The 25,393-nt window shown below is 47.9% G+C and overlaps 1 protein-coding gene across 1 annotated transcript in view; it reads left to right on the top strand.

Annotated features, from left to right (window-relative positions):
* The window catches only part of LOC123460701 (myotubularin-related protein 11-like), a 109,592-nt gene extending 84,881 nt beyond the window's left edge, over positions 1-24,711 (top strand). Inside the window, 2 exon segments of the mRNA XM_045149174.1 lie at positions 23,166-24,292; positions 24,294-24,711. Coding sequence (XP_045005109.1) covers positions 23,166-24,292; positions 24,294-24,711 — 1,545 coding nt within the window.
* Positions 24,712-25,393: the final 682 nt, after the last annotated feature.

The following is a 25,393-nucleotide window of genomic DNA, read 5'->3' as shown; positions in this document are numbered from 1 at the left end:
TAAAAATAAAAACTATTTTGGGAAAAAAACACAATGAAGGACCAGGGAGATGGCTCAGGGGATCAAGTGCTCACTGTAGAAGCCTGAGGGCCAGCGTTCAGATCCCAGCACTCAGGTAAATGCTGGATGGCCCACCGGTGGTCAGCACTGAGGTCAGAGTGCAGAGACAGGACATTGGGGCTAGCTGGCTAGCTGTTCTAGCCAAATAGACAAGCTCTGGGCTTAAGTGCAGGACTTTGCCTCAGCAAATAAAGTGGAGAGCAATCATGGAAGACACCCATCACGTTTGGCTTCCACACGCATGCACGCACACACACCTGCGTGCATATGTACATGCACATAGACATACACACCATTCAAAAAAAAGGATGAAACACTGTTATTAGCTACAACACAGGTGTCCCTTCCAACTATGCTAAGTGACAGAAACCAGACACATAGGCCACATACTGTATGAGCCCACTTATATGAAATGCCAGAATAAGCAAATCTTTATGGACATGAACTAAGAGAGTGGTTGGCAGGGATTGAGGAATGGGAATGGGAACGTGGGCGTGGAGGATTGTTTTTGGGAGGGAGAGGAAGATATTTGTGGATCAGACAGTACTGATGGCTGCCCAGCTCTGTGAATGTAATAGAAACTACACCACAGACCCTTTTCATAATGCAAATTCCATCTTAATTAAACACAGAAAAATGAGGGAGAGGCAGAAACTCAAACCAGTAGGTCAGTAGGGAGATGCAGGCCCCATGACTGTGGAAATGAGACAAGTTTTGTGGATAATGGAAGGTCTTTGGAAATCTCCTGATGAGACCTGCTTCAGGACAGTGTTGAGTCCCTCAGAGGACATGATTCCAGGTCACCGGAAGTGTTTAATACAGCAGGGTTTAGCCACAGCCTGGCGGCATTGAGAAAGAAGGTTCATACCCAGGGTCAGAGGACAGGGCTGTCCCAGGGGACTGACAGAGCCCTTTCTCTCTCTCTCTTTCTTCCTCCTTTCCTCCCTCCCTCCTTCCCTCCCTCTCTCTTCCCTTCTTTCTTTCTTTCTTTCTTTCTTTCTTTCTTTCTTTCTTTCTTTCTTTCTTTCTTTCTTTCTTTCTTTCTCCCTCCCTCCCTCCCTCCCTCCCTCCCTCCCTCCCTCCCTCCCTCCCTCCCTCCCTTCTTTCTTTCTTTCTTTCTTTCTTTCTTTCTTTTTTTTCTTTCTTTCTTTCTTTCTCCCTCTCTCTCTTTTGATATTTTCAAGGTAGGGTCTCACTGTAGCCCAGGCTGACCTGAAACTCTCTATGCAGTCTCAGGCTGGCCTTGAACTCACGACAATTCTCTGACCTCAGCCTCCACAGTGCTGGGATTAAAGGCATGTGCCTCCACACCCTGCAAGCATCCTTTTTGGCTGTTCCATACTACTATCTGATCAAAGGCCCAGAGACCCTCTCAGGGGCATTCAGGAAGTAGGCAGAGGCTCAGGCAAGCGCTCTCTCATCCGCCAGTCCCCAGGCCCTGAGGCTTGAGCTGCCTCCCACGTGCTAAGCACTTGAGCTACCTGAATCAGGTGCGTCAGCCTTGGAAATGACCGTGAGCCAGGACAAGCCTGTGTCTTTCCTGGGTTGACACTTCCATAACCCACATAACAACAAAAGGACAAGAACTGGCCCCCGTGGGAGTCTCAGGAGGCTGAATCACCTCCCGAAGTACCTGTCTCAACAGCCAGGCCCTCTTCCTCTCCTCTCTGGCCAGTCATTTAGGCAACTTGGGCAGTGACGCTGGGACCAGGCTCATCGGAAGCTGCAGGCTTTCTGCATGTCACATCCTGGAAAGAGGGAAAACCCCAAGGCAGCTGAGGATTACTTAAGAGGATTTATAAACCATCCCATTGATTCACCAGAAACCCTCCAGGGAACCAGCAAGGCTGACCTGTGTTTACTTTTGCAGAATGTGAGCTGGCCATGGACTCTAGCTATCTCTGGAACACAGCCCATCTTAAGTGGAGAAAAGCTATGACCCAAAGGAGATTATTCTGGTGTTTCACACATTTCAGGTTGTCATCATCAGACTCATGGAGGCTGACCCTTGACACGCAAGTGTTCCCTACAGGGAGGAGGCAGCACAGAATTCCTCATGGACTGTGTGGTAAGGACTCCCTACCACCTCACCCTAATGCATATAGGTTGTCCTGTGCTTCCCCACTCCCAAGATCTGTGAAGGGAATGAACTTGGCCAAGCTCAATAAGGGCCTCATGTGCTTGTGCCCATTTTACTGATGAGGAAACCAAAGCTTGCAGAAGTTTTTAAGTGTCTTGTCCACACATACCAACTCAGAGCTGATGGAGCTGACACCAGAACCCAGGTCTTCAGCCCTGGCACTGGCCTTATCGTTGTTTCCTGGATGACGAGTAGCTTTGGGCCTCTGCAGAAGGGTGGGCAGGGGTTGGGTGGCTAGGACCCTCTTCAGTTCAGCCTGTCCCTAGATAGCAAGTCACAGACATGCCCCCTGAAACCAGTCTAGGTCCAAGGGGCTGGGTCCAGCAAAGGTTTGACCTAGGCCCCAGGCTCAACAGCAGCTGCACCTGTTTGCTTCCAGGCCGGAGGCATGACCAGTTCATGGAGCTAGTGGGAGGCAGTGGGCACAGGCTAGTGGTCACAATGGAGAGCTGTGGCCAGATGGACTGCACCCCCAGGAGCAGACAGATGGGCATGCACTGGTATCCTGCACGCATCTCATCAGCCGACACTCTCTAACAAGGGTCCTAATGGTCTGCCACATGCCAAGCACTGGAGATACAGAGAGATGGGCTTTGCTTGCTGCCACCCAGACCTTTACCCTCCTGAGCAAAAGTCAGATGATGGCCCGTAGCCTTCCTGGCAGCTGGGTGTGTCCTGAGGCCAGATCTGACTCTTGGGGAGAGAGGAAGAGAGTTGAGGCTAACCTCCTACAAAATAACCTCCTTGCTGTCATGCTACAGCTTTCCACCTGATCTTGTCATGCCGAGCTGGGTCTGCAGAGCAGGGAACCGAGAAAGCGGCTCTCTGAGTTTTCAGGCAGCTTGGAAGGTTCAGCTCCTCTTTTTTAAAAATATTTTAAATTTTTAAAAATTTTTATTTATTTATTTATTTGAGAGACAGAGAGAGAAAGAGGCAGATAGAGAATGTGCATGTCAGGGCCTCCAGTCACTGCAAATGAACTCCAGATGTGTGTGCCACCTTGTGCATCTGGTTTACATGGATCCTGGGGAGTTGAACCTGGGTCCTTTGGCTTTACAGGCAAGTGTCTTAACCACTAAGCAACCTCTCCAGCCCAATTTTAACTTTTTTGCATGTGTGTGATATAAGTGCATGTATATATGCATGTGCATGTGTATGGGTGCACATGAATTCATGCACTTATGTGCACATGCATGCAAAGGCTAGAGGTCAACCCGAGCTGTCTTTATCTTCCTCACTATCTTCCACATTATATTATTATTATTATTATTATTATTGGTTTTGAGAGGCAGGATTTCACTCTAGCCCAGGCTGACCTGGAACTCACACTGTAGCCTCAGACAGGCCTTGAACTCATGGCAATCCTCCTATCTCAGTCTTCTGAGTACTGTGCACCACCACGCCTGGCTCTTTGTGTGTTTGTTTGTTTGTTTGTATCACACAGCTTTGCCCAGGCTACTGCCACTGAAATCCCCTCCCTCCTCACTGACACACACTCTTGCCAACCTGAAGCTTGGCTTTAGACGTACAGCTCACGTCCTCTAAGTTCTAAGACTCTTCTTTTTTAAAAAAATTTTTTTTCACGTTTATTTATTTATTTGAAAGCGACAGACAGAGAGAGAAAGAGGCAGATAGAGAGAAAGAGAGAATGTACATGCCAGGGCCTCTAGCTGCTGCAAACACACTCCAGATGCGTATGTCCCTTGTGCACCTGGCTAATGTGGGTCCTGGGGAATCGAGTCTAGAACCAGAGTCCTTAGGCTTCATAGGCAAGCGCTTAACTGCTAAGCCATCTCTCCAGCCCAAGACATTTCTTTTGTGCACTCATCAAGAATATATAATTTAAGCCGGGCGTGGTGGTGCACACCTTTAATCCCAGCACTCAGGAGGCCAAAGTAGGAGGACCACTATGAGTTCAAGGCCACCCTGAGACTACATAGTGAATTCCAGGTCAGCCTGGACCAGAGTGAGACCTTATCTCAAAAAAAAAAAAAAAGAATATATAATTTAAGGACTAAAGAGATGGCTAAGCAGTTAAAACACTTGCCTGCAAAGCCTGAAAACCTGAGTTTGATTCCCCAGTACCCATTTAAAGCCACATGCATCTGGAGTTCATTTTATTCAGAGGCTGGAAGCCCTGGCATACCCATTCTCTCTCTCATCTCTTCTATCTCTCTCTGCCTATAAATAAATAAATGAGTGAATGAATGAATAAAATAATATGTAATCTATGCCAGGCATAGTGGAACATCTTTTAATCCCCGCACTTAAGAGGCCCAGATAATTGTGAGTTTGAGGCCATCCTAAGACTACATGGTGAATTCCAGGTCAGCCTAAGCTAGAACAAGGTAAGACCTACCTTGAAAAAAAAAAAAAAAAGAATATGCACTCTCTTTATGTGTCTCTTTTCTATTCAACTGGGTACAACTGGGCAGGATAAGATTATCTTTCTGCTTCAATTTTCCATCTGCACATAGACCAAGTCCATAAAAAATGTTCTAGTCCTGTAGCAGCCCAGCCTCCAAACTGGTTTTTAAAATTCTGAAATTATGCTATCTTTTTCTTTTTAAAAATAATTTAATATTCATTTATTTGTTTATTTGAGAGAGAAAGAGGAAGTATGCCAGGGCCTCTAGCCATTGCAAATGAACTCCAGACACATGCACCATCCTGTGCATCTGGCTTATGTATGTACTGGGGAATTGAACTTGGGTCCTTGGGCTTTGCAGGCAAGCACCTTAACCCCTAGGCCATCTCTCCAGTCCTGTCTTTTTCCTTCTTTTCTTCTTTTCTTTTTGTTTTTTTGAGGTAGGGTCTTGCTGGAGCCCAGGCTATCCTGGAATTCACTATGTAAACTCAGGGTGGCCTCAAACTCTTGGTGATCATCCTACCTCTGGCTCCTGTGCTGGGATTAAAGGTGTGTGCCATCACAACTGGCTCTATCTTTTTCTTTTTGTATGTACCATTGAAAAAAGCACTTGCTGCCTGGTGTGATGGTGCATAATTGGAATTTCAATACTCAGGAGGCTAAGGCAGGAAGATTTCAAGTTCAAGACTAGTCTGGGATACATGGTGAGTCCAGCGAGCCCCTGTCTCAAAACAGAAAAAATATTTGCATTCATGTTGACTCATTGTTAAGCAATTGACACTAACCATTTTATTGTTCTTATTTTTGCGTGTGTGTGTGTGTGTGTGTGTGTGTGTGTGTGTGTCTGTGTGCACATGTGGGTGAGCACATGCGTGTATGGATGCACATACACGTGGGAGGCCAGAGGTTGAAGTCAAGTGTTTTTCTCAGTCATTCCCCACCTTATTTAAAAAACTTATTTAGGGAAAGTGTGGGGGGGGTGTGGGGAGGGAGGGAATTACCATGGGATTTTTTTCATAATCATGGAAAATGCTAATAAAAATTAAAAAAAAAAACTTATTTAGGGCTGGAGAGATGGCTTAGGGGTTGAGGTGCTTGCAGACAAAGGACCCAGGTTCAAATCTCCAGTACCCACCTGAAGCCAGATGCACAATGTGGCACATGCATCTAGAAGTTTGCAGTGGTTAGAAGCCCTGAAGCACCCATTCTCTCTCTTTCTCTGTATCTATATGCCTCTCTCTCAAACCAACAAACAAATAAGTAAGTAAATATGTTTAAAAACCTATTTATGTGTTTGTGCATTCATGAGTGTGTATATTCTTTTTTTACATTTTTTTCTCAATTTTATTAAACATTTTCCATAATTATAAAAAAATATCCCATGGCAATACCCTCCCTCCCCCCTTTTTCCCCTTTGAAATTCCGTTCTCCATCACATCCACTCCCCATCTCAATAAGTCTCTCCTCTATTTGGATGCCATGATCTTTCCCTCCTCTTATGATGGTCTTGTGTAGGTAGTGTCAGGTACTATGAGGTCATGGATATCGAGGCCAGTTTTTTGTCTGGAGGGAGCACGTTGTAAGGAGTCCAACCCTTCCTTTGGCTCTTACATTCTTTCTGCCTCCTCTTCCGCATTAGACCCTGAGCCTTGGAAGGTGTGATCGAGATATTACTTGGTACTCTAGTTACTTCTTTCTAGCACTATGATACCTTCTGAGTTGTCCCAAGGTCACTGCCATCTGAAAAGAGAAGATTCTCTATCCAAAGTGAGAGTAGCATTAATATAAAGGTATGAATATTAAGAGAAGTGCTTACTGGGCAGTTTGATAAGCATAGAATATATACTTATCCAGACATCAGCAGATGTTACAACCTTAGGGCTCATGACTACCCCTGTTTTAAGTTTTCAGTATCAGAGATGTATTCCCTCCCTTGGAGCAGGCCTCCAATCCAATTGGAGGGCAGTTGGTTTCTACCATGACAGACGTGCCACTATTGCACCCGTTGGCTCATTTGGCCTGGCTGGCCAATTATAAGGCTTGCAGTGTCCACTGTTGAGTATCTTCCCTGGTGGTGTATCTTTCTCCCATTGAACTGCATGCAGAATGGCTGCTTCCAGCTTTCTGTCAGCTGGTCTACATGGAGGAGGTTATCAGCTCAGTTCCAGCAGGATTTCTCAGTGGCCTTGCAGCCCAAGTATGTGGAGTCTTCAGCAATAGGGTCTTACCATCTATTCCTGGTGGGAAACCAAGGGCCTTGGAAAATAGCCTATAGTGTTTTTGGGGCATCAGGAACCTCCCTGGCCAACAACTCACTGGAAGGTATCCCATCCAAGAGTGTGTATATTCTTGTTAGTACGAGTGCACATGTGTCACAACACATGTGTGGAGGCCAGAAGTCAACTTTCTGTGTCAATCCCTGACTTTCCATTTCACTTGTCACTGGGTCTTTTGCTCTATTGTTCTTTGCTGTACTGGTCATGAGCTTTCAGGAAATTTTATTGTCTCTGCTTCCCATCTTGCCATCAGCATCTCAGTGCTGGGGTGACAGAAGCCTGCTACAGCTTCTGGCTTTCTATCTGGGGTCTAGAGATTAAACGCATGCATCTCACTTTGAGTGGCAAGCACTTTATCCACTGAGCTATCCTCCTATCCCATCCACTTCATTTTTAGGAGTGGGCCTCTCCTTGAACCCAGAGCTCACCAATTCAGCATAGGCTACCTAGCCAGCAAACCCCCAGAATCCCATCTTCACCTCCCAGCACTGGGGTCACAGACGTGTGCCATCTTTCCCAGCTTCCTCGTGGGTGCTGGGGATCTGAACCAAGCCCTCACGCTTATGCATCAAGCACTTCACCGGCTGAGCCATCTCCCAGCACCAGGTTCTTATTCTTCATAAGCATTATCTCATTTGATTTAAAATGCTGTGAGAGGGCTGGAGAGATGGCTTAGTGGTTAAGCGCTTGCCTGGGTTTGAAGCTCGATTCCCCAGGAGCCACGTTAGTCAGATGCACAAGGGGGCGCACACGTCTGGAGTTTGTTCACAGTGGCTGGAGACCCTGGTACGCCCATTCTCTCTCTCCCTCTCTCTCTCTCTCTCTCTCTCTCTCTCTCTCTCTCTCTCCCTCCCCCCTCTTTCTCTCTCTGTCTGTCATTCTCAAATAAATAAATAAAAATAAAATAAATTTTAAAAAATTTAAAATGCTGCGGGAAGTGATGTAAAACACTGTGAGAACTCCAATTTTACAGGTGCTAAAGCTGAGATTCAGAGAGCCCAGGACACATGCCCCAGGCAGAGTTACTTGGCTCCCAGGCACTCACCCCATGCACTGCCTTTTAAACCAGTGGCAGTTTGAAGTGGATCCTTGTGGCTTCTGATGGCTGCCAGCAGAGGCTAGCTGGAAGGGAAGGGCAGGGCCCTGAAGCCTGAGACCAAGCACTAAGAGCTACTCTCCTTGAAGACAGTGAGGCTGCACATGCCACCCTCCCATAATGACCTTGGAAAGAGCAGGAGTCGAAGGTGCCAGGGCAAGACAGGGCCCGCGAGCTGTTTGGAAGAGGCCACAGCAAGTTATAGTCACGATGCATGATGCATCATGGCCATGCTGGGCCACGCCAGGGGTGTTGTTTGGGTGGGTGACAGGCAGCGGGTGTGTGGGCTGTGATGTAACAGGGCTGCCCAGCTGCTGAGCCGCAGGGCGGCAACGGACTCTCCTCCCCGTCAGTGGTTACGATCCAAGGGCGCCCCTCTGCAGGGAAAGACAGGCGGACAGCGCGGTCCTCCTCCAGCCCACCGCCATGAGTTCCAGCAAGGAAGCTTCCCCCACCATGCATAGCACCATTCACCCTGACCTTGGATATGGCATACTGCCAAGGATGGTGGTAGTATAGAGTCCAATATGGAAAGAGAAAGAACTGCCAGACAGACAGGGCCAGGCCTCTGTGTCCAAGGAAAGGGGAGAATGAAGCAGTACCTCTTTTTCTTTAAACTAGGTGTGTGTGTGTGTGTGTGTGTGTGTGTGTGTGTGTGCAGAGTGTCTGCATGTGGAGGTCAAAGGACAACCTTGAATGTGTCCTTGCCTTCCTCCTTCTTTGAGGCGGGGTCTCTTGTTCACCACTTTATTTTTCAGCCTACTGAGCTTCTGGGGGATTCTCCTGTATCTGTCCCCCATCTCGTGGTAGGCATGCTGGAATTGCAGACGCCTGCTACAGCATGTGGCTGGCCTCAGGACCTCACGCCTGTGTGGCAATTGCTCTATCCACTGAGCCATCTCTCCAGCCCGTGACTTTCTTATTCTGATCAACCTAAGGGGAGGTTACATGAGGAAGTGATCAATGACTGAGTTCCTGCTGGGTCCCAACTAGCTTGGGAGTACCTATGTCACTTCACTGAGTCCTTATTTCTGGCCAATAAGATGTATATTTGCTCATCCATTCATTCACTCACTCACTCACTCACATATTTCTGGGTACCCCCTCAGTAGCTGCACTGTGATTATTTTTGGCAGTCAGGAAGCTACACATAGAGCGGCTCTGTGACTTGGCCAAGTGCCGTGGCATCCAGCCCCTGTGATGAGGTGCCTCCAAATGAACGAGAAGGTATTCCTCAGGAGGTACAGCTCCCACCACGGAGTGAGGACCACAAATAGGGTGTCCTTGGCCAGGCACCCCCACCTCTGTTCCTACAACCACCTGGCCAGTAGCTGGTACAGCCTGGTCCTCAGGATCCTGGCCATGTGCTCTCTCTCCCTGCCACCCCAAGGTGTCACTAGTAAGGTGTTGGGTAGCCAGGTCATCTTAACGGACTCTGGCAAATTGTACACACTAAAATCAGTGTCTGGCTTTAAAGGAGGCTGGCAGTGTTCTTATGGAGCAGCAAGCACACAGCAAGGGCCCAGGGGAGCTGTGGATTGGGGCTGAGGGCCTGACCCAACTTGGTGCACAGGACAGGGATGGATTCTGGGCCTGGGCCTCATGGCGGGGTGTGGGGGGGCACGCAGTTTTCACTGTGGAGTCTGCTGCTTTGCCTGGCCCACTGAGGTGCTGTCTCCTGTCCCTTGAAGAGTTCTGGAGGAAGGCTCATGGTTTCTCTAAGGGCCCTGAGAAGGTCAGGTGAGCCTGACTGAGGGCTGGCTGGCCTATGTGTTTCTAAAAATAGCGGGTGAGACAGGCTGCCTCCAAGGTAGCAAGGTCCCTCTGGGGAGGAATTCAGGCAGCAGCTGTCTGGCCACCTGATCAGGTTTGTCTCCAAGGATGAGGAAGCAGAGGATGGCGTGGCCTGCCTGTTCATGGGAAGCCAGGGAGCCCTGATATCGCCAACAGCTAATTTGCATGTTGCTACTGGGAGGTCCGGGTGGGGTGGGGGCTCAGGAGGAAGCAGTATCTGACTGCCTGGTGGCTCAGACAGTGAGTCATAGATACAGGGGCAGAAGAGTAGAAGCAGAAGGGCAGTGACCAGTTTTCACTGGTATCTTTGTCTGCCCCAGCCTTACAGTAGGCATTACCATTTTTGGGCCAATAAGATGGCTCAGTGGATAAAGCACTTGCTGCATAATCATGAGCACCTGAGTTCTGATCCCCAGACCCACATAAAAAACTGGGCTTCTGCAGTCCCAGAATACCTCTAGTGAGATGGGAAGTGGAGCATGAGAATTCCTGGGAAGTGTGCAGACAAGCTAGCCTGGTGAACAAAGTGGTGAATGAGACATGCTGCCTCTAATGAGATGGTAGGCAAGGACCAACACCCAAAAGATGTATTTTGACTTCCACATGCATGTCATGGCCAACATACACCTGCACTTACACACTAACACACACCAAAAAAGAAAAGGAAAAAGAATTGCTTTCACTGGGTTGGAGAGATGGCTGAGCCATTAAGGCACTTGCTTGTGAAACCTAAGGACCCATGTTTGACTCTCCAGATGCCATGTTAGCCTGACACACAAAGGTGAGGCAAGCGCAAGGTCACACATGCCCACCAGGTGGCGCAAGAGCCTGGCGTTCCATTGCAGTGGCTGAGGCCCTGGCATGCCAGTTCTTTCTCTTTCTCTCTCTGAAATAAAAATAATAATCATAAAATAAGAATTGCTTTTTCACCAATGGGCTGAGCAGCTGCCACCTGCTCCCCCAGGTTCTCCAGACAGACACCTCAGATAGGGGTCTTTCTGATGCCACCTGTCCCCTGTGGGGAAAATCTTCCTGGGGTCTGATGTACGGGCAAATGTGCAGGGTATGGGCTGATGGGCCCGTTGCTTTCTGCCCACCCTAGCTGATGTGGAAGGCACAGGTGATGTTCTGGAAGAACGTGGACAGGGATGGTGCACCGCCCATTTTCTAACTATGGGACCCTGGGGACATCCCCTGGGTGCTGCATTCAATTTCAGTTCAGTGTCCCACCTGCACACGCGGACAACAGCCTCATGAGGTCGGGATTGGCAAAGGGGCTCTTGCTGTCAAGTTAAAATCCTGGTGGTGGGGCCTCCAGTCCATCACTTAACTGCAGCATGCCTCAGTTTCCCAGGCTGTAATGTGGAGGCAGCTCTGGTGGCATGTCTCTCATAGTGCTGTGGCGAACCTGAAATGAAATAATTCATGTGAACAGCTTAGGGGAGTGTCAAGCATAGGGCTCAATAAAAGTTAATTATTATTATTTGGCACAGGGCCTGTTCCCTATTAGATGTTCAATTAACTTTCCTTTCCTTCCCAGCCCTGGGGACTCACGAGCCGGGAGGCTGCTGAGCCTGGACGGTGAGCACCCCATTAGTCAGAGCCCTGAGTGGAGACTCAAAACCAGCCCAGCTCTTCCCTCCCTCCGGGGCAGCAACGTCCAGAGTCCCCACACACCTGGCATGGCCCCAAGCAGGCCCTGCCCTGCCAAGCTGCCTCCGTCCTGCCCTGCCGCTGTGCTGTTGTGTCTGCGACAGTCACAGATGGGAGGGCCACCTGGCCTGCCTTCCCGCCTCTCCTCCCTCCTCCTCCTCTCCGGTCCCTGCCCTTCATAGGCTGTCCCTCCCTGCTGCTAACAGATCCACGGCAGAGGAAACCCCAGGTGGCTGGAAGAGGTGCAGGGCAAGCTGGAGGACCCTGCTCTCTCACATCCCTCATGTATTTTTGGCCTTTGGGGATTAGGGGCCGCAGGTTAGTTTTGGGCCACCTCGGGGTGCATTTTAGTCGGTGCGAAAGTGGGACTCCAAGTCCTGCTCCCTCCAGTATCGTGGACTCAGAGCTGTTGAATATCTCTGCCTTTCACAGGTATGGGTGGGCTCGTGGCTCTGCCCTCCGTACCCACCCTCCAAAGAATGGCCTGTGAAGGAGGCCTGTGGGCCACTTCCTCATTGAAACAGATGATCTCTGGCCTGGTGGGGAGTGGTTGGAGGCTGGGTACCAAATAGTACAGGTAGCCTCAGTTGGGTCACCATGAACTGCTAGTGTGGCGTGGGAAGAACCTGGGGCCCTTCCTGGGCATAGCTTAGTCTCCAAGGCTGCTGCTCCTCCCAGCTGTGCAGGGGCCTGGGCAGGGAGGGGTGGGATCTCCAACACGGGCTGCTGGGTCCTGCTGCTTCATCAAATTCCAGGCCCCTCCACCATGGACCCCAGTGGACAGCTTCTTCTTCCTTCCCCAGACACTGCCTGTCTCCTTTCCCCACAATTCTACCTCACATGACAGTTGATCCTAGACCCTCGTCCAAAGCCACCTGACCCCACGTCCAACCCCAAACCACACTGTTCTCCTCCAAGCTCTTCAGATGGAAAGTGGCCCCAGGCCCCAGGCTCCGTGCAGACGTGGTCTCCAGCGTGGCTGTGCTGGATCCCCCGCCCTTGCTAGATGCAGCACAATTTTTTTAAAATTTTTTTGTTTACTTTTATTTATTTATTTGAGAGCAACAGACAAGAGAGAGAAAGAGGCAGATAGAGCAAGAGAATGGGCGCGCCAGGGCCACCAGCCACTGCAAACGAACTCCAGACGCGTGCGCCCCCTTGTGCATCTGGCTAACGTGGGACCTGGGGAACCGAGCCTCGAACCGGGGTCCTTAGGCTTCACAGGCAAGCGCTAAACCGCTAAGCCATCTCTCCAGCCCAATGCAGCACAATTTTGTCCAGCTAACCTTGTACTCACCCTATCCCAGCCTTGAACCCACGTCACTCAGCCACTTGTGCTAGTCCCTGGCCTCAAACCACCTACACAGACGTTGATAGCCCTGGGGAGAAGCCCGGCCATTTCCAGGGGCTCCGGCATCACTCAAACCATCACAAACACTCAAACTCAAAAGCTCCCAAGTCCGGCTCTTTCCAGACCTCTGCAAACCCCACCTGAGCCCTGAGCCTAAGAATTCCTGTGAGGTAATTCAGCAGTCACCTCTTATCCCCTCTGAGGGGGGGTGCAGGGGCTCTCGCTGTCACACTGGGACCCTCATGCCACCCTGTTGCTACCCCTGCCCTGCACACCAGACTGGTTGCCCATCACACCAGGCTGGTTGCCCATCGCCCTGGATTTGGCCTACTTTCCATCTGCTCTCATTCTGGCCGCTGCACTTTTATACTGTCCTTGGTTCAGCCCCGTGTTCCCTGTTGAATGACCTTGACCTTTCAGGGCACCCTGAGAGCCCCATTACCTGCTTCTACAACCCAGAACAGGTCCTTGTGCTTAGCTCACCACGCCTTTTTTATTTTTTTTTTGGTTTATCAAGGTAGGGTTCACTCTAGCTCAGGCTGACCTGGAATTCACTCTGTAGTCTCAGGGTGGCCTCAAACTCACGGCAACCCTCCTCCCTCTGCCTCTCCAGTGCTGGGATTAAAGGCATATGCCACCACGCCCAGCCCACCCCGCCTTTTTTGAGATACTGAATTCCTGCTCGCCCAAACCCCTCTATGCTCAAGCGCTATCCTCCACGTTGGATGCCTTTTGTGGCAGGACAGCTCCTTTGCTGCTCAGAACCCGTTCTCTCCCAGCCCCGCTCGGTAAAGCTGGTGGACATGGCCTCTCTGTGCTTCCATGGCCCGGCTCTCCTCTGCCCAGACCTGCTCCCCCGCTGCTGAGCGATCCCGCCAAGGCAGTGCATTGGACTCACTCCCCATCTCTTAGCCCTGACCACGCACCCAATAAGCAGGAGGAAGCTGGGACATCTTGCCCAGAGCCTGGGTTGTGGATAGAAATGGGGTCCAGAGCTGGAGTGAGGGGTCAGGCAGCAGGAAGGAATTCATCTCTCACAATTAGGAGCCTGAGAACGTGGTCAAGCCTGCCCAGGGCCGTAGTTAGCATTCTGATTAATTAGTGAACTTTGCAGAGTACTTTGAACATGAAACACACTATATAAACATTAAGTATTATTATTTAAAAGGTAAGCAGTTCTCTAATATGCCAGGCTGGACAGCCCCAGGCTGGTCTAAATAAAATGAATGAATGCAGAAAATTAAGCAATTATAAGTTCAGGATTTGCAAAAAAATCTGAAAGTCCCAAATGGCTGTGTTTTGTGCAAAGCCTTGTAAAGGCCTCTTTGCTTGCGCTTACATTGCTCGGCTGCCTCGCAGAGTCCTGGTTCCCACTCAGGATGGGTAGATGAGCAGGACAGACTGACAGCAGTCAGACTGTCAAATGGCCAACATTAATTCTGTGTCAGCTGGGGAAGCAGGCTGGGTCCAGGGAGAGCTGCTGGGTTCACAGGCTGGAGAGCTATTTGGAGCCTTTGTTCTAGCTAGTGTGTGGCTGCCTCAGTTTCCCTGTATATAAAATCGAAGAACACAGAACAGGGCTCTGCACTGCTTTTGTCCGCTCCGCCAGAGTGACACACCAGCTATCCTCACCTCTCCTCCCTCAGGGTGCAGCACCCAGGTGGGTGGCTGGACTCAGACAGGAGGGTGTGGTGGTCCTGCCCCCCACACCAACACGGGGCAAGCCAGCCGGGCATCCTCTGCATTGTGCCGGGAAAGAAACCGTGGTGCAGAGTGGTAGCAGCTCTGCCTTTGGCCTCTGAGTGGAGCCTCCCTTGGAGAACACCCGCCCCAGCCTCTGCCAGTCTAGTTGGTTCTTTCTCCACCCATGTACAGGATACCCACAGGCAGAGGGGACACTTCTGACCAGGACTTCCATCTGCACCGGCAGGCCCTATGGGACACGGAAGAACAATGCAGTGCACAGCCACCAACCCGCAGAGAAATGCGTGTGCTGCTCAGGGCTCCTTCCACAGCTTTGCTGTCCTGGGAAGCCCGTTGAAGGACACACAGATTGCTTGCCCAGCCTGCCACCAGGTTCTCTCAAGGGGCAGGCAGACCATTTCAGCCCACCACTAGAAGAAAATCTGCAGAATTACCTAGGCATGGTTAGAATCAAGGAGTCTGAAGATGTGCCATGAATGACAGCTTCCATGGGATATCTTTCTGAGATGAGCGAATTAAGATTCAAGAGCTAAGGGAAGCTTAGGGCTGTGGGGTCCTCAGAAATCACCATTCCAGGACTTCCTGAGCAGGAAGGGGACCCTGTGAAAATGCAGAGCCCAGGGCCTGGCACGGGTCCCTGACTCAGCCTCTGGGAGCTTCCAGGAACCTGCACTTAAAACACAGGTGGGGACCATTTGGGACACTGATTTCAGAGGAATGTGGTGTACAGTAAGTCCTTTGTCTTATAGAGGAGCTCACAGCCTGTCCAGGGCACACAGCTGGCTTTCAGCGTGCACCTCACTGTGATACTTCTATCTGCATTATCTTGCTGAGCCCTGAAGGAGAGATGAGAGAGGAGGAATGGGGGAGAAGGAAAGGAGGAGGGAGGGACAGAGGGGATGGAAGGGAAGTGAAGATGCAGCCCATCACCAGGAAGTCCATAACATTATTGGATAGCTGGCTATGATGGAGTGACCAGCACAGCCAAATTCCATAAGCATAGACTGATGTCCTCCTCTGTGCAAAGGGCCTGCTCATGGCCAGGGGATCTGGGGTGTGCCTCCTCAAGAAGGAGGCTGTGAAGGGCTTTACTGTGTTGAGTGGGCTGCATGCCACAGCCAGTAAGGCAAAACTGTGAGAGAGAAGTGCATCAGGCCTCTCTCATTCTACAAGAGTCTGGCTTGGCCCCAGCCCAAGGTGCGCAGGGGAGCAGTTCAGCTGGGCAGGTCGGAGCTGCACACACACCAGGAAAGGGGGGATATCTGTTCCCGCCATGGCTGCATTTCTGGAGCTTAGGACAGTACCCGGACAGGAATCTCTATCCCCTTTGTTTTCAGAATTACTCACTTGTTGAATAAATGGAGGAAAGGAAGAAGGATGAATGTGGAAAGTTTTATTTATTTATTCATTTATTTGTATGTAATTATATGTATATGTGTGTATGATGGTTGCGTGTGTGTTCATGTGTATGACTGCACACACATGTGTGCCATGGTGCACATGTGGACGTCAGAAGACAACTTCGGTATTTACTTTCTACCTTGTTTGAGTTAGGGTCTCCTTTTTATTTTTTTTCTTGAGGTTTTATTTATTTATTTGCAAGCAGAGAGAGAGAGAGAAAGAGAGAGAGAATGAACATGCCTGGGCCTCTAACCACGGCAAATAACTCCATTTTGTGCATCTCATCTGGCTTTATGTGGTTCTGGAGATCTGGACTTGGGGGCTCGTGGCTGCATGACAAGTGCTTCATCCACTGAGCAGTCACCCCAACCCAAATCCAGAAAGGCAGGGTAAGTGGGGGCCAGGCTCTTGCGGGTCATAGAGGAGCATGCCAGGGAGCTTGAACTGCATTCTTGGCAAACATGGGAAGGTTTTGAGTACAGGGTGAACCACCCTTTCTGGGCATTGGAAAGATCATTCTGGGTTCACAGGCAGGGTACTCAACAAGAGTGTTCTAAATGGAATGTGGGCACAAGTCCCCTTGACTCTGAGGGCGCCACATGAATCCTAGGGTCCTAGTATTCAGCCTCCAGGTGCCACAATCAGGGTCCAAGGCAGGTAACTATCTCCCTCAGCAAGTAAAGCACATGGCTGACTAGCCTGGTTTCCAGGATCCCAGGACCACCTGGAAGAGGCTCTGTGCTCCCTTCCCCCTACTCCACCCTGACCAGAGGCCTTGTGATAGTCTGTCCTCTGGCTCACCTCACCACGGCCCCCAGGGACCCCTCTATTACTGTTTCCTGGAATCCTGGGCCAGGAGTTGCATTTCAAGCATCCATCATAAAGTTAAATAAGCCCTCTCAGCCAGGCATGGTGGCCCACACCTTTAATCCCAGCACTGGGGAGGCAGAAGTAGGAGGATCACTGTGAGTTCGAGGTCAGCCTGAGAGTACAGAGTGAGTTCCAGATCGGCCTGGGCTAGAGTGAGACCCGACCTCGAAACAACAACAACAATAACAACCACAAAATAAGCATTCTCAGCCCAGTCAGTAAGAGCATAAACTGTAAAGCCCCTCTGGAGAGAAGTTTTTTTTTGTTCTCTGAGCTCCCAAATCTATTTCTGTTTTGAGTCAAGGAGGAAGATATCTATCTAGGGACATTGTTTTTGAAAATGAAAAACTATCCAGGCATGGTGGTCCACACCTTTAATCCCAGAACTCAAGAGGCAGAGGTAGGAGGATCGTCATGAGTTTGAGGCCACTCTGAGACTACATAATGAATTCCAGGTCAGCCTGGGCTAGAGCAAGACCTTACCCCCACCCACCAAAAAAAAAAAAAAAAAAAAAAAAATGAGAAACCAGGAAAGAACTCAAATGTTTGCTAAGGAAATGGACTATAACAGTAAGTACCCACTAAAACCAGGTCTTAAATAATACTTAATGTGTAAAGATTTATAGTGATTTTAAAGGAGGGAAAAACAGGTTATAAAGCTATGTGTATATCAAACTACATTTGAAAATATATACATCAAATGAATATTGAGGGGCTGGAAGGGGGCTCCGTGGGCGGTAAAATGCTTTCTGCACAAGCATGAGAACCTGAGTTGGATCCTCAGTGCCCACGTAAATTACCTGGCATGGTGACGTACTCCTGTCATTCCAGTGCTAGGGAGGGAGAGGCAAGGAGTCCCTGGGGCTCACTGGCTGGCTAGTGTAACTGCACTGGTGAGCTCCAGGTTCAGAGAGAGACTCTGTCTCAAAGGATAAGGTAGAGAGCGACTGAGGAAGACACCTCTGGCCTCCACAAAGACACGTGTGCATAAGTGCCTCCACACACGTGGGCCCACATATGTGCGCGTACAAGGATACCACATGCATACACAAGCAAAAACAATGAATGCTGAAGTGGAAATGAGACAGAAATAGGAAGACAAAACTGGTGGCCAGCAAAACCAACAGTTGTTCTCGGAGAGGACCAGCAGCGCTGATCAGCCTGAACTGGGCTTACCAAGAGCAAAAGAGGTTACATGGCCAAGACGTGGGTGTCAGAGGACCACTGCCCCCTACCAAAAGGTAAGGGGAGACCCCCGGGAAAAGAGTAAAACTTTATGCCAACGAATTAGACAACTCAGGTTTCAAGATCCACAAATTATCAAAGCCTACACAGGAAAGGATTATCTCAACAGACTTGTCACTTGCCACACACACACACATGCATGCACGCACGCACGCAATATTAATTGCTTTTAAACTTCCCATAAAAGGGCCTAGGTCCAGCATTCAGGAAGTTGAAGTAAAAGCACTGATGTGAATTCAAGGCCAACTGGGGCTACAGAGTGAGTTCCTGTTCAGACCGTGCTAGAGAGAAACACTGCCTCAAAATAACAACAAAAGCCTAGGCCCAGATGACTTCATTGGTAAATTCTATTGAACATTTAAAGAAGAGATAAGACAAGTCCTTCATACGCTTGTCCAGAAAACAGAGGAATATTTGCTAACTCATGATAGGAAGCCAGTATTTCCCTGATATCAAATCAGACAAGGTATCATAAGAAAAGCACAAAACAATATTTCTTATAAATATGCATTCAGAAATCCTTGACAAAGCACAAACAAAATGAATCCAAGGACATGAGAAAGAATTATATAGCATGACTAATTGGGATTTGTCGCAGGAAAATGCGAGAAAACCAGTTTACATCCATATCAATAGAAAACATGACCAAACAAATAAAGGCCACATGGTCATTTGAGTAGACACAGAAAAATGCTTTTGAGAAATGATAAAAGCTCTCAACAAGTTAGGAATAGAAAGAAACCTCCTCTATCTAACTGTGTTTACTGAAGACCATTTTCATAACACAAGATTGAGCCTGAGCGCTTTCTCTCTAAGACTGGTGACAAAGAAAGGGCATTGACTGGCTCTCCCAACTTCAGTTCAGCATTGTAATGGAGCTACTGGCCAGCACAAGTAGACAAATAATAATAATAATAACAGGCAAAAGAAAAAAATAAATGAAAGCCATCCAAATGGAAAGAAAGGATTTGAAAAAGGCAGAATGATCATGAATATAGAAAATCCTAAGGAAAAAACACACACACATGCACCCACACGCACATACACACACTGAAGCTAGAAGAGGCAATGAACAGGATTAGCAAGGTCACAAATTATAGATCAGTATTAAAAAAAAAAAAACGCCGGGCGTGGTGGCGCACGCCTTTAATCCCAGCACTCGGGAGGCAGAGGTAGGAGGATTGCCGTGAGTTCGAGGCCACCCTGAGACTCCATAGTGAATTCCAGGTCAGCCTGGGCTAGAGTGAGACCTTATCTCGAAGAAAAAAAAAAAAAAAGAAAAAAAAAAACAATAAGGAAGATGACTACGAAATATCAAAGCAGTTCTACTCACAATGGCAATCAACTTATTCAAGAATAATTTTAAAAATATTTTATTTATTTATTTGAGAGAGAGAGAATGGGCACACCAGATGCATGTGCCACCTTGTGCATTTGGCTTATGTGTGTACTGGGGAATTTAACCTGGGTCCTTATGCTTTACAGGCAAATGCCTTAACTACTGAGCCATCCATCACTCCAGCCCTCAAGAATTTTTACAAAAAAGGCCTGCACACCAAAACCTACAAAACATTCTTGAGAGAAGATAAAGATTAAAATAAATGGAGAGACATTTCATGTTGGTAGATTGAAAGAGACAGTGTTGTTAGGACAGCAATTCTCCTGAAAGTGGACTATACACACAAATAATTTCCCCCCCAAATTCCAAAAGCCACCTTTTTGCACTTGGCAAGCTAATTGTAAAGCATGTAGGGAAATGCAAAAAATTCCAGAAGAACCAAAATAATTATTAAAATATTTTTTATTTTTATTTATTTGACAGAGAGAGAGAGAGAGAGAGAGAGAGAGAGAATGAATATGAGTGTACCAGGGTCTCTAGCTGTTGCAAAGAAACTCCAGATACATGCTCTACCTTGTGCATATGGCTTATGTGAGTCTTGGGGAATTGAACATGGAACCTTTGGGTTTGCAGGCAAGTGCCTGAACTGCTAAGCCATCTCTCCAGCCCCCAAAATAATTTTGAATGATACAAAATTTTTCAGGATTCATGCTTCCTGATTTCAAAGTTTGTGTTTTAAAAATGTATTTTTAAAAATATTTTGCTTTTATTTATTTATTTGAAAGAGAGAGAAAGAGGCAGAGAGAGAGAGAGAGAGAGAGAGAGAGAGAGAGAGAGAGAGAGAGAATGGGCATGCAGGGCCTCCAGCCACTGTAAACAAACTACAGACACATGCACCACTTTGTGCATCTGGCTTACACAGGACCTGGGGAATCAAACCTGGGTCTTTTGACTTTACAGGCAAGCAAAATGACCGCTAAGCCATCTCTCCAGCCCAAAGTTTTTTTTTTTTTTTTTTTTTTTTTTTGAGACAGAAAGGCAGAGAGAGAGAGAGAGTGTGAGAGTGATGGATAGAATGGGCATGCCAGGACCTTCCGCCTGCTGTGAAAGAACTCCAGATGCATGCTCCCCCTTGTGTACATGTGCGACATTGCACGCTTGCATCACTGTGTGTCTGGCAACATGGGACCTAGAGATTTGAACATGAGTTCTTAGGCTTCACAGGTGAGCGCCTTAACTGCTCAGCTATCTCTACAGCCTGAAAGTTTGTTTTTTAAACAAAGCTATAATAATAAAGATATGCTGTACTTATGTAAATGTATGTTTGTATCTCAGTGGAACAGAAATAAGATTTCAGAAGCAAAGCCTTATATTTAGAGTTGATTTTTAGCAAAGATGCTAAGGCAATTTCACAGGGTAAAGAATGGCTGTCAGCAAACACTGCTGACATAGTTCTATATCACTGTGCTAGAAGTCAATTTCACCTTTTCCTCACAGCTTACACCAAAATTCACGTGAACATTCTAGCCAAGGATGAACTTGAACTTCTTTATTTTAATTTTTTTTTTTTTTTTTTTGAAGTAGGGTGTCACTCTAGCCCAGGCTGACCTGAAACTCACTCTGTGGTTCCAAGCTGGCCTCAAATTCACAGCAATCCTCCTATTTCTGTCTCCCAAATACTGAGATTAAAGGCATATGCCACCACACCCAGCCCCTCCCCACAGAAAAACAACCTTTTATTAACAAATTTCATTTATGTACATAATGGATTTTGGCCATAATCCTCTTTTTATCTTCTTTTGTCTCCCCACCCTACATGCTTTCACTGAACCCCTTCTTTCCAACTAGTCCCTAGTCTAGTTTGATGTCTTTTTGTTTTTGTCCCCCTCGATGCTACATGGCAGAATGTTGATGGACTCAATATTGCACACTGACCTTGAACTTCTGCTCTTCCTGCCTCTGAAGTGCTGGAATAACACGCCTGGCTTAAGTAGCCCTGGGTCTCAGTAGGCAAGCATTCTACCAGCTGAACTACATCCCCAGTCCACCCCAAATTAATGTGAATAGATCTTAAGTCTATATGTAAGAGTTTCATTTACATGAGAAAGAAGGATAGGATAAAAGTTTTGTTGGGACTGGGGAGATGGCTCAGCAGTTAAAGGTGCTTGCTTGCAAAGCCTGCTGGTGGCATGGGTTCAATTCCCCACCCCCTCCACATAAAATCTGATGAGCATTCAGTTTCAGTGGCAAAGAGGCCCTGTACCCCCCCCCCACATACACATGCATGCAAATAGATAAATAATTTTAAATATTTTATTTTTTTATTTATTTGAGAGCGACAAAGAGAGAGAGAGAGAATGGGCACACCAGGGCCTCTAGCCATTGCAAACGAACTCCAGATACATGCGCCACCTTGTGCATCTGGCTTATGTGGGTACTGGGCAATCGAGCCTTGAACCAGGGTCATTAGGCTTCACAGGCAAGCACTTAACTGCTGGCCAACTCTCCAGCCCAGATAAATAAATTAAAAATAAGTTTTATTGTCAGACATGGTTGCTCATGTCTGTAACCCCAGTACTCAGGAGGCAGAGGCACGTGATCTCTATGAGTTTGAGGTGAGCCTGGTCTACATAGGGAGTTCCAGGCCATTCAGGAATTCTGAGTGAGACCCAGTCTACAACAGAAAAAGTAACCTTAGGTTAGGCTGAGTTCTTAGAAACCAAAAGTCCAATTAGCTAAATAAAAAGTTAACTCAACTTCAAAAGAAAAAACAAAATTTTGTGCTTCAAAAGATACTATTAGAGATTATTCAGTGGTTAAAGGCACTTGCTTCAAAGCCTAATGTCATGTGTTCAATTCCCAGTACCCATGTAAAGCCAGATGCACAAAGTGGCACATGCATCTGGAGTTCATTTGCAATGACAGGAGGCTCTGGCGTGCCCATTCTTATTCTCTCCTTGCAAATAAGTAAACTCTTTTTTTGATGCAACAGACAGGGAGAAAGAGGCAGATAGAGAAAGCGAGAATGGGCATGCCAAGGCCTCCAGCCACTGCAAATGAACTCCAGATGCATGTGCCACCTTGTGCATCTGCCTTATGTGGGTCCTGGGGGAATCAAGCCTCAAACCAGGGTCCTTTGGCTTCACAGGCAAGTGCTTAATCCTAAGCCATCTCTCCAGCCTAGTAAATATTTTTAAAAATATATATATATATACTATTAGGAGTAGCCAAGCATGGTGGTGCATGCCTTTAATCCCAGAGATTTGAGAGGTAGAGGTAGGAGGATTGCTGTGAGTTTGAGGTCACCCTGAGACTACATAGTAGATCCCAGGTCAGCCTGGGCCAGAGCAAGACCCAACCTTGAAAAACCAAAAATAAATAAATAAATAAATAAACAAATAAATAAATGGTACTATTAGGAAAGTGAAAAGCAATACAAAGACTGATAGAAAATATTTGTAAATAAGGAACTGGCACTCAGAATATATAAAGAGCTCTTACAATTCAGCATAATAAGACAGACAACCCAATTTAAAATAGGCAAATTAGTCCAGTTAGCTCAGTCAGAACAGGAGACTCTTATAAATAGGCAAAATTTAAATATAAATTCATATGAAAATCGCTATACACATATATGCTCAACATGTTATAAAAATGCAAATGCAGCTGGGTGTGTGGGTGCATGTTTAATCCCAGTACTCAAGAGCAGAGGTGGGAGGATCACTGTGAGTTCCGAGGCCACCCTGAGACTATGTAGTGAATTCCAGGTCAGCCTGGGCTAGAGTGAGACCCTACCTCAAAAAACTAAAAAATAGGGGCATCTTTGAGGTTTTTCCACCTTAACCGCTCCATTTCCGGATGGAGCCAGAGAAATGTGGTGGGGGGCCGGGGCCAGAGTTTCAACATCGCCCCCAAGAAGGAGGAACCAGAGATGGGGCTCTCTGGACCAAAGTCTGCCAGGGCAAACAGGATGCCAGAGCCAAGGACTCGTCAGTTTGGCAGCTGCCTGACCTCTGGCTACCTCCCAGGGGAGCAGATCCTAGCGTGGGCTCCAGGGCTCAGGAAAGGTCAGGACCCAGAACTGCCTGGAACACTGATCTGCACCAACTTTAGGGTCACCTTCCAGCCTTCTGGATGGCACCGGCATCAGGACACTACCCTGAACACTGAATACAATTTTGCCCTGATCAACATTGGACGCTTAGAGGCTGTGAGTGGCTTGTCCCGAGTTCAGCTCCTCCGTCTAGGTTCGCAGCTTAAATTCATCCCCGAGGAGATTGTGATCTATGGCCGAGACTTCCGGCTGCTCAAAGTTGGTTTTGAGGCTGGAGGGCTAGAGCCTCAGGCCTTTCAGGTAACTGTGGCCATTGTTCAAGCCCGAGCTCAGAGCAGTCAAACCCAACAGTACAGAGCAGTAACCCTGAGCACAGCTGGCCAGGCTTCTGGCTCCAGAAAACCTCCCATTCCTCTCTTGGAGACTTCAGAAGATTGGGAAACTGAGCTGAAGCAGCAGGGTGCCACGGGCTGGAGGGTGAGCACCGTCAACGAGAGGTTCGACGTAGCTACCAGCCTTTCCTGCTACTTCTGGGTCCCGAATGGAGTTCTGGACAGTGTGGTCAGGAGAGTATTTGACCACTTCCACCAGGGCCGTGGACCGCGTTTGTCCTGGCATCACCCTGGGGGCAGTGACCTTCTGCCATGTGGCAGCTTCTATACAACCAGTGACCCTAATAAGGAAGATATCAGAGCCATGGAGTCGATGCTCCAGGCTGGCCATTCGGAAGTTGTTTTGGTGGACACTGTGGATGAGATGCCTAGTCTTGCAGATATCCAGCTTGGTCACTTGAAGCTGAGGGCATTTTGCCCTGTAGCCGATGATAAATGGCTTTCAGCTCTGGAAGGAACGCGATGGTTGGACTTTGTCAGATCTTGTCTTCGGAAGGCCAGTGATGTCTCTGTTTTAGTGATGTCCCGGGATCGTTCTGTGGTTCCTCAAGGCTCCGGTGTTCCTCCTCTTCCTTGACTGTGTCTGGCAGCTCCTTCAGCAGTTTCCAGCTGAATTCGAATTCTCCGAGTTTTTCCTTCTTGCTCTGCATGACAGCGTCAGAGTTCCCGACACCCTTACCTTTCTGAGGAACACCCCCTGGGAGCGTGCGAAGAAGAGTAGGCAGTTCAATTCCTATACACAAGTTTACACCCCAGGGTACTCCCAGACTCCAGCTGGGAACTCTATTAACTTGCAGCTGTCTGTCTGGGACTGGAATTTACGCTACAGCAATGAACAGATATTGCAGTTCCATAATCCTTGCTATGATCCAGAACACCACCCAGATGCCTGGTGTCCTAGACAGCAGGGTTACTGCTCCCTGGATATCTGGGACCCCAGATCAGGCTCTGGAGACGCTGTTACCTGAGAGGAAGGCCTGAGGTCCAGACGAGTGGCTCTGCTCTTACGGTTGCTGGTCTTCAGGATGAACTTTCTTGTCTTCAGGAGCTATTAAGAAAATGGACACCAAGAATATCTCCTGGGGACCAGTGCAAGAAAAAAGATCCAAATACTATTCTCTCTCCAACCCACTGAAATTGCTGGCCTTCTCAAAAGCTGGGAAGAGGGAGATCTGGGCGAGTGAGGACTTTGTCTAATCGTTCAGTATTTTATTTTTATTTTTATTTTTATATGTGTCCTTGGTGCCTCAGCTTTCACATTCCAGTCCTTAACAAAGCTCACTAAATGAGTTTCTGGAACAGACAGGGGTGCTACTCTCTGGCTCTTCTCCTGTCTTGTTTGATTCCTGAAAATATATTCCTTTCTTGTGTTTTTAAAAATTTCAAATAAAACCAGAACCAATTCAAAAAAAAAAACCTAAAAAACAAACAAACAAACAAACAAAAAGACCTAAATGTCTGTTGGGGCTCAGAAAAATTTACCCTAAAGTGTGGCATTTTGAGTACTTTGAATTAAAAGACACTGGATGTCCTCAGAATCAAGGGGACATAGCTCCAGTTGGTAGACAGCTTGCTCACATGGGCTGACCCTAGATTGAGTCCCCAAGTATAAACTAGGTGTGGTTGCTATAACAACCCCAGTACGCAGGA

This window comes from Jaculus jaculus, chromosome 5, assembly GCF_020740685.1.
Source record: "Jaculus jaculus isolate mJacJac1 chromosome 5, mJacJac1.mat.Y.cur, whole genome shotgun sequence".
Taxonomy (NCBI): Eukaryota; Metazoa; Chordata; class Mammalia; order Rodentia; family Dipodidae; genus Jaculus; species Jaculus jaculus.
This window is presented reverse-complemented; position numbering and strand designations above follow the sequence as displayed.